The 18,001-nt window shown below is 35.6% G+C and overlaps 1 protein-coding gene across 5 annotated transcripts in view; it reads left to right on the forward strand.

The window, feature by feature from the left end:
* The window catches only part of NPAS3 (neuronal PAS domain protein 3), a 611,537-nt gene that overhangs the window by 290,062 nt on the left and 303,474 nt on the right, over window positions 1–18,001 (forward strand). For 3 of the 5 annotated variants that reach the window (XM_050898262.1, XM_050898265.1, XM_050898264.1), the window contains one exon: window positions 10,523–10,605. In XM_050898262.1, the coding sequence (XP_050754219.1) occupies window positions 10,523–10,605 (83 nt within the window). The remainder of the gene's footprint in view (window positions 1–10,522; window positions 10,606–18,001) is intronic. The other 2 variants (XM_050898263.1, XM_050898266.1) reach the window with 1 other exon arrangement.

Genomic DNA, 18,001 nt, shown 5'->3' on the forward strand with positions numbered 1-18,001 from the left:
ACAAGCGGTTCCATCTCCCAGTTGTAAGGACTTAACCAGTATTCTGATGTGTATGACCACTTCCCTTGAAGACTGCTTCATTAGGACTTGGGAATTTCCGGTGTAGCTTATGCATGGTCATTTTCCGGCCCTCAACAATTCTGAAATACTATTTTAACTCTTGTAAAACTTCTTGGTGAAAATTTCTATTTTTTTCCCCTAGTGCGAAATTAAGAACCGGTTGCAATAAATTTTAAGCATTTGTTACAGTTCTACTACAGCTGGTCTTGGTAATCTTCTTAAATTTCTTCAGTTATTTTTTGAAATCACCAAATTCTCAATAGTTGCTTTTTCTTACAGTCTCCCTTATGAACAGAGAGAAGCAGCAGCTGGAAGACAAGCAAAAATAATTGCCTAGTGGCACGGTTGGTTCTTACCAGAATCCTCAGTTAATTACACAGTTCAGTTTTGGCAACTGATACAGATTTCTTCCCTGAAAATGTGGATTGATTGCAGACTTGTACCCAGTCTCACTTCATTTATGAATCTTCATTATATCTTTTTCTGACTGCATCACAAAAAGGAAAAAAGGCATGTAGCATACAAACAAATCCGCCACCTCCATGCACCAGTCATAAAACCAAGTCTGTAAAAGCAGTAAAGCCCTAAATTCACCTTAGAACCAGAAACAATTCTAAATAGTTGTGCACTTGGATTCATTTCAGTATGTCGCCAGCTTTGGTAGGATAATTATGCATTAGTCAGTAATTGTCTGGTTATATCATAGCTGGATTTTGTATTCCAGCAGTGAATGCAACTCCTACATTTGCCAATAGCAATGTTTGATGTATTTTTAAATTTTTAGTGTTCACTTAACATAAGGGAATCTGTTCTTTTCCAGTGTTGTTCTTAGCTGGGGGGCTTCCTTTTACTTAGCCTGTGATAGTATGACAGAAAAAAGTGAGTATGCTAGAAGTGCAGGTGACCAAAACTTACGACTGCTTACATCATCAGATGCAGGGTTTTCTTTCTCCTTTGCTACCATGCAGTGTTCTGTAGCCCTTGTTATGAATTTAAATGACTATATCAAATCTGAAATTTGTCTTTTTTTTTGGTGTCTGATACTGAGTGTTGAACATATTACCCAGTTCAGTAACATCTAAAGCTGTTAGTTTCTAAAATTACATTCCACTTGCTGTCAGAAGAGGTTATATGTATTTCTTAAGAAAATTCAGTGGGTGGTTGTAGCCACATAGCGAAAGGTTGGCTTCCCATGCAGACAGTTGTGAAATGCCTAGCCTTAGCATCCCACTTGTCAGTGATAGCATAGCCCTTGCAGCATACAGTATCTTAGGCCATTAACAATTAAGTATTTAAATCTTCAAGTACTGTGGATATATCAATAAAAATTCACATCTGTTACTCCACCAATAGTAATGAGAAGCTAATGGAAAGAATGCTAATTGTAAAACATCTTATAATTTGTTTTCCTTATTCATTTACTTTTTGTTACCACAGATGAAATAAGTACTTTTTGTCTGTCAGGAGCTGCGTTTTTCCACTGAGCACTGAAAAAAGTTAAGTTTGGCCATGAAATGATGCAGTGAGCCCACCAAAATAGAGGGAGAAGTAAGGCAGGACAAGAGGGCTATGCAAGAAAGCAGACCTCTGTATAGGAGGGTCTAGTTAGGGGAAGCTGGATATGTTTCAGTGTTAGTAAAAACAGGGAGGATGTGAATCACAGCTTGCGCATTTGCAACACACCACTGTCTAAGGCATAAAAAGGCAATTGTATTGGCTCTAAGGAGGAGCAGCTTGCCTGTTTTGTTCACAGAAGATTCTGAAATAACACTGCCAAGATTTAAGACAACAAAAAAAGGGGAGACATAACAAAGCAAGATTTCTCCTTCTTGACTTTCAGAAATATATTATACCTTGCTTCATGTAGATCGAACAGCTTTTGGTCCCCTTGACATACTAGTGGCATATGAAAGCCCTGTGGATGGATGGAGCGTTAGATTGGAAGTAATAAGGTTGTGCCTGACTTACCTCCGCATTTGTAGCAGATGTTACAAATGTCATAACATGAACCTTTGGGATCAGACTGGAAAAAAAAGCAAGACAACAGATGTAGGCCTCTTAGTTTTACCAGCAAGTATAGTCTGACACTATATAACACTGTTCTGACTTGATGTTAATACCCTGTCCTCCTCCTGAGAACAGAATCAGTGACACTAACCATTTCTGTAGCACTGATGCTGGAAAGGGGTGACAGCAGTTTTCTTCCCAGAGGAATTTTAATACTAGTTTAAAAATAAGACAATAGAACTATTACTCCAATAAATGTCTTATTGTTATATCTGAATAAGTAATCCATACTCATCACTCATCTGGGGGATGGAACTGAATGTTAAGGAATTTCTTCATGCTATCATAATGTTTATGCATTTTTCTGCTGGTAGAGCCAAATCTTGCAGAGTGGACATTTATCTAAAACACTGCTAAATTCCTAGGATTTTAAACCCTCAATTCACCCCACCTTTGTGTGTCCCTCTCCCTTGCCTCACACATCTGTCTCTACTTTGCCTCTTTCTCTTCCATACTTCTGTAGACTTTTTCCCATCTCTTTACAGCAATTGGATTTCCTGGGAAGCTCCTATCTCACTTTAATTATTGAACCCAATTTCATTAAAGCTACACTAATATCTAAAACATCTTTTACTTGCAGCTGTCTCCACCAGCACTTTCTCAGCTATCCCATCTAATTTTTTGACAGTTTTCAAAACATTTTTGTGCTGCTTTTCACATTGCCCCTTATTTGTGACTCATCCTCTCTGGACTGAAATGTAAAGCCATTTTTTTCTCCTCTTTAAGACTGCTGCCGTCTAATAATATTGACATATGGTTGAAGAATAGGTAGAGTTATCTGCTTCTTATTGTATCTATTTGTGAGAGTGCAATATAAGTGAACAGTCTTTATTAGGATCACAATTGTTATTCTTACATTCTGTATAAATTCTTCCTGCTCCTAAATTTCGGGAGCAAAAGGCAACATTGTAAATATTTGTAAAACAACCAGTATAAAGTGAGTTTGATTCTGGGAGGTAGCTCTAATTCAGTTGTATCAGAGACAGTGGTCCCTCCCCTCTGTGTCAAAGTGCATTTTGGTGCCTTACAGAGAAGCTAATGGCCAGAGTGAATGTTAGTATTTACCCTTAATTGTTTTATGGGTGGTGGTGTTCTTTTGCTTCTCTTGCTATTGATTTTAATGGAAATTACGTCTTCTTTACTTTCTGCATTGTCCTCTACATGGTGGAGGCTGCATGAAGTTATTCCTTCTCCTGTTTCTCAGGAGTTTTGGCCAATGTTCCTGTGTTTCATGGAAAGGGAAGAAAATTAATGCAGGAGTGGAAGTCCTTATATTTTTTTCCCTGTGCTTCAATTTAAAGCAGTGGTGATTCTCTCTGCCACATCACTCCCTCAGGTGCTGCTATTCTTGAACTGGAGGCTTAGCCCTCTCCCTGAAGAATTTCATTGTCAAGGAGAAGAGTGGGGGTTCTCCCATGAAGAATTTTAATCACCCTGTCTGTAGCCCTTTTGAAGGAGGCACAATAGTTCCTATAGTAACTACTACAGTGTGGGAGAAAGGCCAGTGCTCCCCTCCCCCAGCTACAGATGGAGAACTCTCTTTGCTTAGATGACTGGAAATTCTTGCACAGCAAAGACTTCACATCCTTCAGTGAAAAGAAACATCTCTGAAATAAACTCTTAAAATGTACAAGTGCTAACTAAGAAACAGTGCTAGTCGAGTTATCAAGTAGAGAACATAAACATCTCAAATATACTTATTTTTAAGGTGTGTTTAACTTTCATTCTTGGGGGTTTTAATTTTAAGAAGTTCAGAAAAGAAAAAAAGAGACATTTAGGACCTAAGAAATCTTGTCTCCTCCTCCCACCCCCGCTACCCCCACCCCCCAAAGAACAAATCCTGTGGGAAGGAGCAGACCTACAAACCAGATGAAAATAATTGGGAAAGGAAAAGGAACAGGCTCATAAAGTAGATGAAAACTTACACTAAGACAGCCACTTATCTAGTTTCTTTTTTCCATTCACTTTGAATCTTTTTTAAGGGGAGGACACATTATGTGTCTTCAAATCCATTGATTCCAGTCCAATTAACAAGTGATATAGTACTTTCTGCTTTTTTGACATTTCAATTTGATTGGTTTTAAGTTATTGAATCTAAAAAAGCTGTTTAAAAAAATTTAAAAGTTTTAAGCAACTTGAATTTGAAAAGCAAATTTTACTAAAAATTCTTTTAATTCCTAGAGCTTTTGATGAAGCATCATAGATGAACTACTGGAAATAATAAAACACACCTGTAATTGTGTTACATAACATTTTCTTTAATTAACCAGTCCATTCTTGATAACTACTTAGTTATTCCATGGAAAGTTTTGGTTTACTTTCTCAACAATGGATTCCCCAGTAATGAATATATGCTCTGTACCAATGACCGGAAGATGGACATCTAGAATAATAGTCATTCGTGTACACAAAAAATAGATTTGAAATGCCATTGTTAGCTTTGTAAGTTGATTATCATATATTGCATTATGCATCTTACACGTAGTCCTTTGTGACAAATTTGTTCTGATACTTTATTGCTGTGATACTTAGTTGGTAATGGCACAGCATTAATGATTCCCATAGCTTTACTAAACCAAGATAAAATACCTTTCCACATATGTTGCAACTCCATCTGAGATTTATTTCTTCTTCCCATCTGTGAAGGTGGATGAGAGACCTAAATTTTGAATCATATGGTGGCTTACGGTGAGGTAGACTGGTGACATCACTTAATTTCTTTGGATACCCTTTCCAAATCAGAGGGCAACATCTCTGCTTACATCACGCTGGTTGCCTATCATTCATCTCACCTTAGATCAGGATTTGAATATATATCATCTATGCCTTATGTCCTTAACATATGTGTTAGGCAGAGGAGTTCACTCTTGCTGGAGATTTCTTTCAAAACTTAGAATCAGTCATAAATGGGATAGCAAAGAACAATCAATGGAAAAAACCATATCCATCACAAGGTATTAAATATGAAGTAAAAGAATTAAGAAAAAAAAGCTTCTGTGGATGTTAGGATACGTATAAATACTGGCCTTTCTTTCCGAGCCTAATGTTGGTTACACTTTGTCCTTCCCTGACATTGCATCTTCTGTTGTTCAGTTTAGCCCCTCAGTCAGTGACCTTGTCTTTTCCAAAACACAGCTTTTAAGCATTTCCAAATTACTTGTTATGTCTCATAGGAAAGCTCCAAGATTTTAAGATCTCACCTCTTCCTGTAAAAACCACCCTGATTATCACATTCACCTGCATTGTTCTTTCGTGAGCTTTTGGGGTTGTTCCTAGAAATAACAAAAGATACATTTTCATGTAGAATCTACTTTACACCTAGAAATGTATTAGAAATTGTATTGTAATTTCTATAGACCTTTTTCCTACTTTGAAACAAAAAATGTTAAACTCTGGAAAAGAATACTTAAAAGATTATAGCCACACTTACGCTGTGAACTGCTTTGCACATATAGTCACCTGAGACAATTCAGACAACTCTACTTCTTATGCTCTCTCATCTGAAATGATCATGTATTTTGTTGAGACCTACGGGGAGAAATATTAGCCAACCCTATATGAAGCTTCTATGCAATTAGCCTGATATGGTTACATATTTTGTGAATAAAACTGATAATGTTCTTTTTGGTGAGGTGTTCCTAAGCTTTCATATTTATGTAGATCTGCTCAGGCTTTACAAATTAGTCTGACTTTATTGGCAGTCATAATTAGAGCTCTTCAAGATCAAAAAAGTGGAACATGGGCTCTGGGTTTTCATAATTCTTTAGACAGTAGATTACTTAAAAGGGTGTAGCGGGATGGCCCTATGTCCACCTCTGCTTCCAAGCATACAGAAAGGTGCTGCTCAGAAAAGTCAACAAAATTAAATACAAAAATAAGGATTTTGAGGCTAATTGAGAAAAAGCCTTTATAAGTAAATAATAGTTCAGGGGAATTAATTAAGAAGTTCAGTATAATTTTTAAAACTGGTTTTAAAACTTATCAAAGCAACAAAATTTAAAAACTCTTGGTCTGAATTTTACCAAACTTTCCACAAAAACAGTTTATGTTGAAAGATGGCATGCAAAGTCTCACAAAAGTATTTTAGAGGGAACTGATTATTGTGCTAGTGATAGGTGCTTTCACTCCTAGTGATCAAGGAATACTGCTTCTGCTTAATTAGAACTCTGTCTTCACTAGTAGAAAGTCACAGTGAACATCAGTCTTTGGTCATTCTGTGCTCCAGTAGCATAGAATTGAGTTTAAGAGGAAATCCTCTCTCTTCAGGATGCATGGAAATCTTTGTTAGGCAGTCTACATTTTTCTTTTCCATAGTTTCCCACTCTTCCTAGCACAATTGCGAATGCTCTGAGATTGCGTTAAGCATGCTTAGACTGCCCCCAAGACACACTGAAAGGGATGTGGTTCTTCCTTCACCTCATGCATAGCCAGATTAGTCACTGAGGGAAGAAATTTAAAGAGGAATTAGTGAGCAGTTAGAATTTTTTCCTTGTTAATAGCTTGTTATGGAATAATCCTATGCCAGGAATAGACATGTCAGTCTGGAGAGTAAAAGTCATGGTCCAATGCCATGGAAAGTAAAAGATTTTAGTAGACAGATTCCTCTGCTCCAGCACTACAAAGTGCATGTGTGAAAACAATCTGTCTATCTTCTTGTCACTATTAACAGTCAATATTTAATACAAATATTGGTTCAGTCAACTTTTTGATTAACCATGACGACTGTGCATTCAAACCTTAAACTTTGTCAATTAAATGTAGACAGTAAAAAATATGACCACATGTGAAAAAGCCTATTTAGAGATGTTTGTTCATACCACTAAAACAGGAGAAGCTTGGAAGAAGAATTTAACCTGGGTTTGGAACTTGTTTCCTTTGTGACTCCTGTTGCAGTTTGGTACACATGCTTCAGCCTTCTCCACATCCTAATTTCCCCTACTTCCTGTTGCTCAAAGGAAGAAATGTATTTCATGCATGCAGTACTTTGTTTCTGTAAAGAGTCTGCATTTAAAAAGGAATCCACACTTTTTAAAAAAAATGTGCATCCAGATTTTTAGGTCTTTGAAGGTTGTTGAGCTACTTTGATTTATAGATGATGTGATATAAATCCTAAATCCCTTGCTTTCCAAGATTGCTGTGAGCAGCTGGGCTGTGGCTGGTGATGGTTCCGTCCACAGGATGAGAGATTTAGAGATGACTGGCTGTGGCTTGTGTGATGGAAGCCAGTTCAATATTTATAGTTTATGTTTTGAAATTTTAGAATAAAATAACATCATTGCCTGCTTTTTAATCCAACCATTTCAGTCTGTGTCTTCCTTTCATCTATTGTCATGCCAACAATCCATTCAGTACAAATAAGAGGCTTTGTGCTGTGATTGGACTGTGAGATTGCCATGTTTTTGAAAGGTATCGATGTGATATGCATTTGTATACCCAAAATGGTGTATTTCTTCTGATGCAGATAGGTATCAAGAAATCTTGAAAGCTTGAGTAAGTAAAATAATGAAGCAATGAAGTCAGAACATCAAATAAAATAAGTTTGTTTCCCTTATTCTAGATTTATCTCAATATTCTTGTCTCATTCCTCAAAATGTGAAAAATGATAGTTAGGGAAATGAATGAAATACATGAAGTGCATATTTAACATCTATTCAGTTACCAAAAAAAAGTCGCAGTATGGCTACCAGAAACATAATGGTTTTCTGTTTAACATGTTTATGCTGGTTGTAAAGTTAGGAACTGTCATTACAACTCCACATCACCTGAGTAAGTGCAAGACACATAAATCAAAGAGTTCTACTGCTATAAAAAAGTCAATTAACTGAATGGCATGGAAGTACTACAAGATACCTGTCTACGTGTATACCAGCCACTAGGATGCAGGCATCAATAGAGGATTTAATTGACAAATTTTAATGCTAAGATTTGGCCCTCTCCTGTTTTCTAGTTAACTCACTGACCTTGAAGTGTTTTCATTTGAGCTATAGAACTGAGAGTGTCCCAAGTATGAAGAACTGATGACTTCCCTGTAAATATCGTTTGAAGTTAAAGATACTGTTTTAAAAAGTGTTGCACTGTCTTCAGGCACTTTATTCAAGTTATGATATTCACATGGTAAAAAACCTGCAACGAACAATTAACATCATAGAACTGGAAGTGATATTCAATATGTAATGGATACACTTTAAAATGCTTGGGGATTGTAAAGGAAGGATAAATATAACACAGTCTAGATGGAAGAATGAAAGGACCTAAAGGATTTCAGGGAGTTTTGTGTTTTTTGGGGGTTTTTTGCTTTTTGCAATGCTCTTATGGAGACTACTATGAAGCAATGCCTAGCAGGCCAAAACTGTGAATTTCCTTTTCGTTTCTGGTAGATTATAAATGAAATGACCATACAAAGCACAGTGCTAACTGAGAGCAATCATAATGGGAATACCGATAATCTTTACAATACTGTGTATTTTGTTTAGTCCCACAACTAAAGCTAAATTTTCTCTCAGAAATATAGGTACAACATCAGTTTAAGCAAACGTTTGATAATGTATCTGGAGGCAGAGTAAGGACAAAAGAAGGATCATCTTTAAGTCTGTCTGCAAAAAGGAAAGTTAAAGGAGTCTAAGTTGCTAGAAAATTTAATATGCTCTTATTTTTTTCATGAAATAAGCGTTGCTGTTTATAGTAGGCATCATTACAGCTACAGAAAAGATGAGACAATGCAAAGAGAAGCAAAATGATTTAGAATCAGAAAGCTGATATAGAAAAATATAAGACTGATTAAGTACCTAAAACTTGTAAAAGAATGATATTATGCTGACATGTCTGGTCAGTCATTATACTAACTGAAGTTAAAAAAACCCCAAATACAGTAGTTGGTCTATTATCAACTTTAGTTGCAATGTAAAGCAGAAATCTTGAAGAAGACTTTTCTCTTAAGTTGTTAGCATCTATGTCCTTGAATACCTTCAGAGAAAAGAGGAAGACTTAGAAAATACTGGCTCTACAGCAGTCACCATTTGTAATTATGAGCTATTGCCTGAATCTATTAGCAATGAAGCCACCTGTTTGCCCAGTATAAATAGCTTAGAATTTCCTGCAAGGAAATTACATGAAGCATCAATAAGGAATGATATTACATTTTTAGGTCAATATGACTATCATTACTTGGCATTTGTCTTTTCTTACTGATATCATGTTTGGCAGGCAGTATCATAGAAGACTAAGAAATTGTTGCTCTGTATTTTGTTTTCATTGGTGTTAAATTAGCCTGTTCAGTAATGGCGGTCATCCATTCTGCTTGTTTTAGTGGATCCTTGTAATTTTGTTTTTCTTACCGTGTGTTGTAAAGAGAGCAATAAGTAAAGATGCGCTAGTGCTGTGATGGTTCCAGAGGCATTAGACCATCAGGGGCTTTGGACGTAAATGTTTTTGTACGCAGTTTAAAAGGGTGCAGAATGAACTTCATCTCCTCTCTGCTATGAGTATGCTTGGCTTTGGCACTAAGACAGGAAAGGAAGGGAAGGTTCCTGCAGCCCTGTGCCCTCTTCTCCATGCTCTAGCTTTCTGTGGTCATGTGGCAAGGACAGCCTTGACCTAAGAAGAAACCTCAGCTTGCAGTAGATGCCTACGTTTGGTTATACTCAGACTCGATTGCTGGTTTGTGCTCGTGGCAGAGTTTAACAAAATATTAATTTTATCATTTCTCAGCCTTTTTTGAAGTCACTGCTGCCTTTGAAACATAACTGCCTATTACTCACTTTGTACTTTTAAACTATATAATTTAAATGTAGAAGCTGAAGTTTCAAGTACCTATTCCAGCAACTAACATGGATATCTGGGATACTACAGTACTTCCTTATGCTTAGCAATAACTTTGATATCTCAGATGTGTTTACAAATGTTGACTTTTTAATGTTGTGTTTACTTCATTTCAGTTTCAAATAAGATAAATAACATGTTCAGATAAATCTCTCATATCTTCCTAATTCCTGAGTAATATTTAGTTCTCATCCCCACATTTCAAAACATTTAAATTATGTGTAGCCTCTTTTTCAATAGTATTTTTCAACAAATTCTGCATGCTGTCATCACCATGTACAAAAAAACTTTCTACAGGGACTTGGGATATATTTGAATAAAGATCGTTTCCAGAGTTCTTGGACATTTGAATAGCTTTTTTGAAAAAAGAAAAAAAAAAAAAAACTTCTTTTATCCTTCAAATTTGTGTCACTGAAAATTACGTACCAATTTTATTTACTATATGCAAGGCAAATTTGAAATTAACACTGGTATATAAAATGTGAAACGTATTTAAATAGTTAATGTCAAATGGTATGATCAGGGGTGCATTAGAAATGAATGTGCAGACTTTGCAACATAACTGTTTTTTATTCAGTTATAGGTGCCCAGCGCAGGAGAAGTCCCAGTGCCCTTGCCATTGAAGTATTTGAATCACATTTGGGAAGTCATATTTTACAGGTAAAAAAATGGCTTTTCGAAGAAAAATCAAAATAACTAGCTAGTCATATTTCTGCCAATAATTTGAATAGTATTGTTGTCAGCACTTATATTAATGAGATTATTTTTTTTTAAAGCTCATATTTCCTTCTTGTTAGAAAGCCCGTGATTGGGAGAATGTTAATGAGGGTGAGGGCAAGTATTATTTAGCTGCATCACAATATTTTGTTGTTTAGAACTGTGCAGCAGGTGTTTGCTTGCAGAATGCCTTTATGTATTTGTATGTATGTGTGCACAAAACAGTATTTTGTGTTGGTGATTTGATTTGCCTTACGTGTTACATATAGATTTAGAGGGTTTTTTTCCCCCACTTTGGTTTATGAGCACTGCTTTCCTCCCTGATATCCCAGTTGTCACAATTATATATCACAAATTTGCAACAAACTACAAAGAGAAAAAAATGAACAGCAGCATGCCTCTTAGGTCTCCTTAGCTATGAGATAAAAACTAATCTGATATTTGTCAAAGAATTTAGTCACACTGTACAAGTCGTTATATTTCAGGAAGATTAAACTGAAAAACAATGAGCTGATGGAAATATTCTTATGCATACTTTGTTTTGTCAGGGTTACTACAACCTTTCTTAGGTGGCGGTAATCACACGTGGAGCAGAGGCAGTTAAGAACAAAATGTGATGTGTTTTGTCAGCACAGCAAAAAGCCAGTGCTATGGAAGTAAAAACCATGTAGTCTTTTCTAAGTGCGGCACTGAATAACTACTCTTATTTAACAATGTACACAGCTTCTCAATGCAAATGTATTGCTTGGTGTATTATCTTTTGAGAGGTATGAAAGAGGTAAATTAGGATATTAACATGAGAAATATTCCACTTAATTTGAAATGATTGAGAGCTATCTCTCTGTACTACCTCAGCTGTGGCATTCAAAAGCACTATGGATAATGTCAGATTTTTCACGTCTTTTTATAAAGTAACTAAATGCAGAAGAGCAACAAAGATAATTTTAGGAAAACATGAAAACATGAAATTAACTAGTAGAATTAATTTCTCTTTGGAACAAAAATCATGATTTACTTAGTTGTACACCCTTGGCAGAGGTCTACGTCAAGTTTTTGATTCTGTAAGCAAATACTTGTGTTATAGTTACTGTATCAAAGATATCTGCACCAGTATCTACAGCCCTGTGTTTGCATATTAGACAGAAATGCTGTTATGCTCTCTCATAAATGTAGAAAAAATGAAGAAATAGCAGTTTTGTGATATTTCAGTTTATGTAATTTGTCAGTGTGTTGTTTTGAGTATGTAAACATGTACTGTATATCCTAAAGGTATGTTTTTTACAATATGAATTATAGCAAATATCTAGATAAAACCTCATTGAGACTGATTTATATACACTCCTTAAGTATTAGGTATGACCCTTTATGAATGAAAATGAAAAAACCTAGGCTGGCCACTTTGAAAACTACTTGACGTTTGAGTTTTTCACTTATTGCATATTAAAACAATTAGCAATTTTATTACTTATTTAAGCTAGATTCCCGTTTTGGGTTTGGGTTGGTTTTTTTTTTTTGTACTTATATGTGATAAATTAAGGTGTTTTCAGGATATAACTTTATCATAGTACTAGTAAAAAAACCTGTATTGCACTTGTACCTGTAACTGAGGATTTTCAGTCAAAATTACCATCAGCATCATATTGAATACCTGTTGAGGTGTGGCCTTTTCAGAGAGGGTGGTGCTTTTACCAAATTACTCCCATTAATCTCTCAATTGATAATAGAAAGTTCCACTCTGACATCTAAAAGACAATAGACTGTTGATGATGGATAAAGGACAAAATGAATTAATAATGGTGGCAAGTTTATCGTAATATGTTAAAATCTTGTCTTATTTTACCAATCAACACTTGGAAGGAAAGTCTAGGTCATACATTCAAATGCACCACTCTTAACAGATCTGAACGAACTTCAAAGTACTGCCTTGTGGTCTTCTAGGTAGAAAGATAATCTCCAGAAGACAAAATGACTTGTAAGACAACAGTCAGACAGATTCTGTGGTGGAATACAGTTCTAACAAGTTCTTATTTAGTCTTCTGCTCCTAGAAATGATTTTCAAAGCAGTATTGTGATAAGTATTGTTTGCAAGTGAAGTAAACAACCTTGATTATACCTTTGGAATACCTGTGTTTGATTTCAGAGTCTGATATCTGAGGAAGTTGAATTAATAGTTAGTTTGTTTAATCCCTTTTGCTATTAATATTTTGAAAACTGGGTAAAGTGTAAGCTCAGAAATTAAGGAGCCTCTCTAATCCTTCTAATATTTTGATACTTCAAAATTTATTGACAGACACATGAGAAGCATAATACATTATGTTTAAAAAAAGTAGATATAGTTTATTTATAGTGATGTTGTAAAAACAGAAATGGAGGTACATCTTGTGGTATTTTACATCTTGATTCTACAAGCAAGTAGTGTCAGTTAGTCATGTCAAAAAATTTCCAAGCCACAGCCGATTGCTGTATATCATGCTGAAGAGATTCCCCCAGTAGGTTTGAAGCCAAAGACACTAACCACTGTGTACTTGTGGAAAAAAAGACACCACAAAACATGAATGCCCAAACGCTATTATATCAGAATCTTCACGTCAGGGTAAATAGTCTTTTAAATGTTTTCCAAGTAAAATCATCTGAATGATGAACAGTAGAAATGCTGGTAATAGAGGAGAAAAACAGATAATGGCAATACGTTAATTAATTTTTGACAAGATTTTTGATTTGCCAAATTGTGTGCTTTGTTATCTTCTATATTCTTCTTCTTCTGAAAGTGGTGTTACAATGAGAATAGACTTCAGTAAAGACATCTTCAGTTTCACATTTCTGTATATATATTTTATATTTGTTTATTAAATAAATCCAGTAAAAAATATTAGTTCTGGTACCTGCTATTCAAAAATTTGGCTGAAACTGGTTCTAAAAATTAGCAAGAAGATTGTAATTTTTTTCAGGACCCCTGGATTTTTTCTGTAACTTCATTGCTATTGAGAAGGTGTAGAAAAGGGTCAGTAACCCCATATTCTTCATATAATCAGGAATGATCAGGAAATGTAGAACTAAATATAGAGAAAAGGGAAAGTTACTGAATATATTTGCATATGCAAATTAGCTTAATTGATACTGCTTGCCTCTACAGGGATTTTTCATTACAAACTGGAGTGCTACATTGTTCAGCTCATATTGAGTAATTTAGTAACTAATGAGACCAGTTTGCACTAATTTGCATATGATAAATGAGCTTAATTGCAGTAAATAACTTGGAGGCATAATTACTTAATTTTCCTGTGTTGCATGGCTTTTAAGTTCACGTATGAACAACTCAAGATAATTTTGCATATTTAAATTAGTTGCTTTTAAAATTCTTGAACAAAAAAGAACACACCTTACAATTTGAACTGTAAAACAATTAAAAGTAAAATGTACAGTATTTTCAAATAAAATTTAATATTTTAAAAAATATATATTTCTTCCTTTAAAAATATCAATGCCTTCTTAAAGAATAAATATTTGGAATTAAACACAATGGACTAGTTTTAAAGTCAGAATAGGATAGAAAGATGGTATTAGTAATAATAATAGAACTGTGTATCTGAACTGTAGTGAGTGGTACACATTTTGTGTTCCTGCATACAAGAGTGATAACTTTCATAATTGCATTCTTTGCTCCAGCAGTGCCTATTCAACTGTTAAGAAACTGTAACACTTTCATATAGCATTATATTACTCTACACAATAACTTAGACACTAGTTGTCTTAAATTGTCTATACTGTCCTATTTCTACCTAGTTTTGTGTGAAGAAATCCTTAAATCGGAGAGATACTGAAGTGTCAGAGTGTCAGTGCAACAAAGGTGTCTCTTTTTTTCTCTTTCTTTTTTTTTGGTAGACTTGGTCAATGGTGAGCACTGTTATGAATAACCATTGTGATGGAGATTTCTACCATGAGTTTCAAAAAAAAAAAAACCAAACAAACCCAAAATCAAAATAGATGAAAGATCCCATTTCATTTCTGCTATGTCCCTAAAGTTATTGCCCATTAGATACTACTGACAGAATTGAACTACTGCACTAGACAGGGAAAAAAAAAGCTCAAACACCCAACTACCAATCTCATGAACAATTCAGTCCCATAGTGAGATCTGTTGTGCACCCATGATTTGCAAGTGGATGACAATCGCTGAATTCTCCATCTGTGCAATAAAAGGGCCCACCTACCTTCCTAGAACTTTTCCTAAGCCTTGTTGAACGTTATCTTGGAAGTTTTATAAGACTTGCATTTCCCTTTTACTTTATATTGTACCTTTTTCCCCATTAAGAAAGTAATTTGTGATGAACAAAGGTCTTCGTAATTGCAGTATCAGATTCAACGAGGGAAAAAAAAATCAGGTTCCTATTAAGATCAAAGGAAAGACAGCCTCACTGCAAACATTCTGACCCTATAGGCTGTATTCATCATCATTGAGTCAAGAGCCACAAGATACAGACCACTTAGCTTGGATGGAGTGGTTCACAATTCAGAGAGGATGACTGTAGTGGATGTGCAGTTGTGTCCAAGATGACTCAGCAAAGTCATCTGTAATGTGCACAAGGCCTGTAAGCCCTTGTTTTACTTCCTAGCAGCCTCTGTATCAGCACAGACTTGATCATGTAATGTAGTCCTAGAATGGGAGTGGAATTTGAACTACTTGGAAGCTACATATGGCTCAAATGCTGCAATTTGGCTTTGCTCCATGCAGTGGTCCCAGGCCTTCCATGAATGAAAGGCAATCTGATATTTTGTAAACATACTTCACAGCCTTTTCACTCCACTGGAAGCCTCAGCTTGTGGATGGAACTTCATGGAGATTTAATTGTGTCTTTACCTCCATCCTATAGAGAAGCCACAGGTTATTAGACCCATTGATGTTATTTCAGCTTTTCTGTATTTAAAGTCAACAAACAAACAAGCCACCCACACCCTATGGACATAAGAAGCCTGATGAATTGCTAGCATTGTGAACAACTGAAAGATGTCCCTCATTCTAATAGTTTTATATTCTTTTTTTTTAAATTACTTTTATTTTATTAACTCATCCAGCACTGTAATAATAAGACTAACATGAAACTGTACAAATATATCCTGTATGTCAACATAGTATACTACTGTTCTTCAAAGTGGGACCCTTATTAATGGTGAGGTAAATGTGCAGGATGAATGCAACATCTCTGGTTTCTAGTGAATCATTCCAGGTGATGCCACTACCATATAGAGTAGCTTAGACTATATCTAGGTCACCAGGTTATTTTCTGGAGCATGTCAGATAAGCTTAAGTTTCCTCCGGGAAAAGGAAAATTAATAAGTCTCTTCACTCCAAGTGAGCACTCTAACAGTTAGTCTTCTGTTTGCAGGTAGCTACTACCCCATCCACCTGCAGTCCTAAACTAAAAGAAAGCTGTGTCTATAATGTGTTCTAGAGGCTGATCCTATCCCACTGTCTGAGCTGTGTAATAGCTGCAAATAACAGATTGAATCATACCTGTGATACTCTCAGAAGTACTCATGGTCACATGAATGATCAACTGAATGCTAACAAATATTGTTAATATCTCAGTAGTTACAAAACAAAACAAAAGGCTTTTTCCCATATTCAACCAGAAAAATTGGAAGTTGTTATTGGGAAAATGTTTCCCCATTCTCCTCAAGTTAATGCAGTCTTATCATCCAGTTTATAAATGAATGTTATCAGATACAGATGTGGAAACAAATACCCAATTTGAAGGAAACTTTCATATCAGAGTTTTTTCTCTGTTATCCAAATAGGTCTTGTCCTCCATTTCTGTCATTATTTTTGCAGCACTGTTGACACTCTTTATAGGACAATGGTATTCTATCATGCCTGGCATAGACAAAAAGTGGAAAGAATTCATTATACAACTTCACTACAATATTTAGTCATGTTTCGAAGATGTTGCTATTTACCTATAATAAGTAGATTAGAATATAACAAGACAATGACGCTATTCATTTTTTCTAAAAACATCTTGCTGGAGACCATGCAGGTAAAGTTTTCCATACATTGTAAATATGCACATTCAGCATACAGCCAGGTTAGATTGTGCAAAACCTGTGAATCTTTTTTGTTAAGGCAAAGTAGAGATCAGTGAACAGAGCAAGTTATTTACATTTTTGCAGTAATGAACGATTGTGGATGAAGGTACAAGATTGCACACCAGTAACGGTGTCATGGAGAAACAGAAGTTTCTCCTGTAGTGAAAACAAGTACTAATACTTTGCCCGGTAAGCACTCTTTTAGGAATTAAAATTGGCCAAACAGTATGGATAATCATAATTGAACAAGAAAATACATAGTTCTAAAATTTGTCTTCCCCCACAAATGTTTGAGGATTGTAAAACTTTGGAGTGTTTTAATTAGATATAAGCAGTAGAAAAACAAGTACAAGTTGACATAAGTTTAGAGGCAGTTCTGTGGCTGGCTAGGCTATAGCTAAGCAGAAATCTCATTTCTTCCAAGATTTGAATTATTACAGGGAGCCCCATCTGACAAGAAAATGAAAAAAGTGGGAAAACAGACAGGAAAGTGTTGGAGTGCTATAAAATATTAGGGAGAAGATTTATCTTCTCATTTGCTATTTTCAGTTGCTCTGAGTATTACATAATGAGGTTATCTCTGTATAACACTAGTCAACACAGAAACAGTGACACGAGACTAAAGGTGAGGAAGCAGCAGATGGTAGTGCTGATGGAGGATTTTTCCAGGCTGTAAAAGGTGTTAGCAGAAAAGACTTCTACTGGCGTGGAGATTTGTGAAGGGCAGTTGCTAATGATGATGTCAGTGGTACACTTTGTGAGGATGAAGGAGACCGTTCAGCTTCTTGCAGTCTGCATTGGGTTAAAGGGGTAGACTACCAACTGACCTCTGTTAGCATGTGTCAAAGGCAAGCAAAAAGAGGAAAATGTGAAAAAGCCAACAAAACCTAGGATATGTTGGAGAGCATAGATCTGTGCTGTCTGAAAGTAAAGATTTTTGGGATGAAGTAGAGGTTAAGTTATGCATCAGTAGCCAAAAATGAAGTGGAAGTTAAGAGATGAATTAAGTGGAAATAGTTGTTACAGATCAAACCACGCAGCAAAGTGATCCTAAACTTTCTCTTGGCAGTGAAGAGTGGTGCATAATGCAACGAGACAGAATGAGTACATAGCAAGTCAGAACTAAAGGTCTGGAGATCGTATAAACCTCTATGAGGGAACGTTTTCTATAAGGCACACGTAGTCTACTTTGTATACTTAAATTTTGAATCTGAACCTCCTCATTGTCATGTACAGCCTATTTTTGTCAGTTTTC

The sequence above is a fragment of the Gymnogyps californianus genome, chromosome 5 (assembly GCF_018139145.2).
Source record: "Gymnogyps californianus isolate 813 chromosome 5, ASM1813914v2, whole genome shotgun sequence".
NCBI classification, from domain to species: domain Eukaryota; kingdom Metazoa; phylum Chordata; class Aves; order Accipitriformes; family Cathartidae; genus Gymnogyps; species Gymnogyps californianus.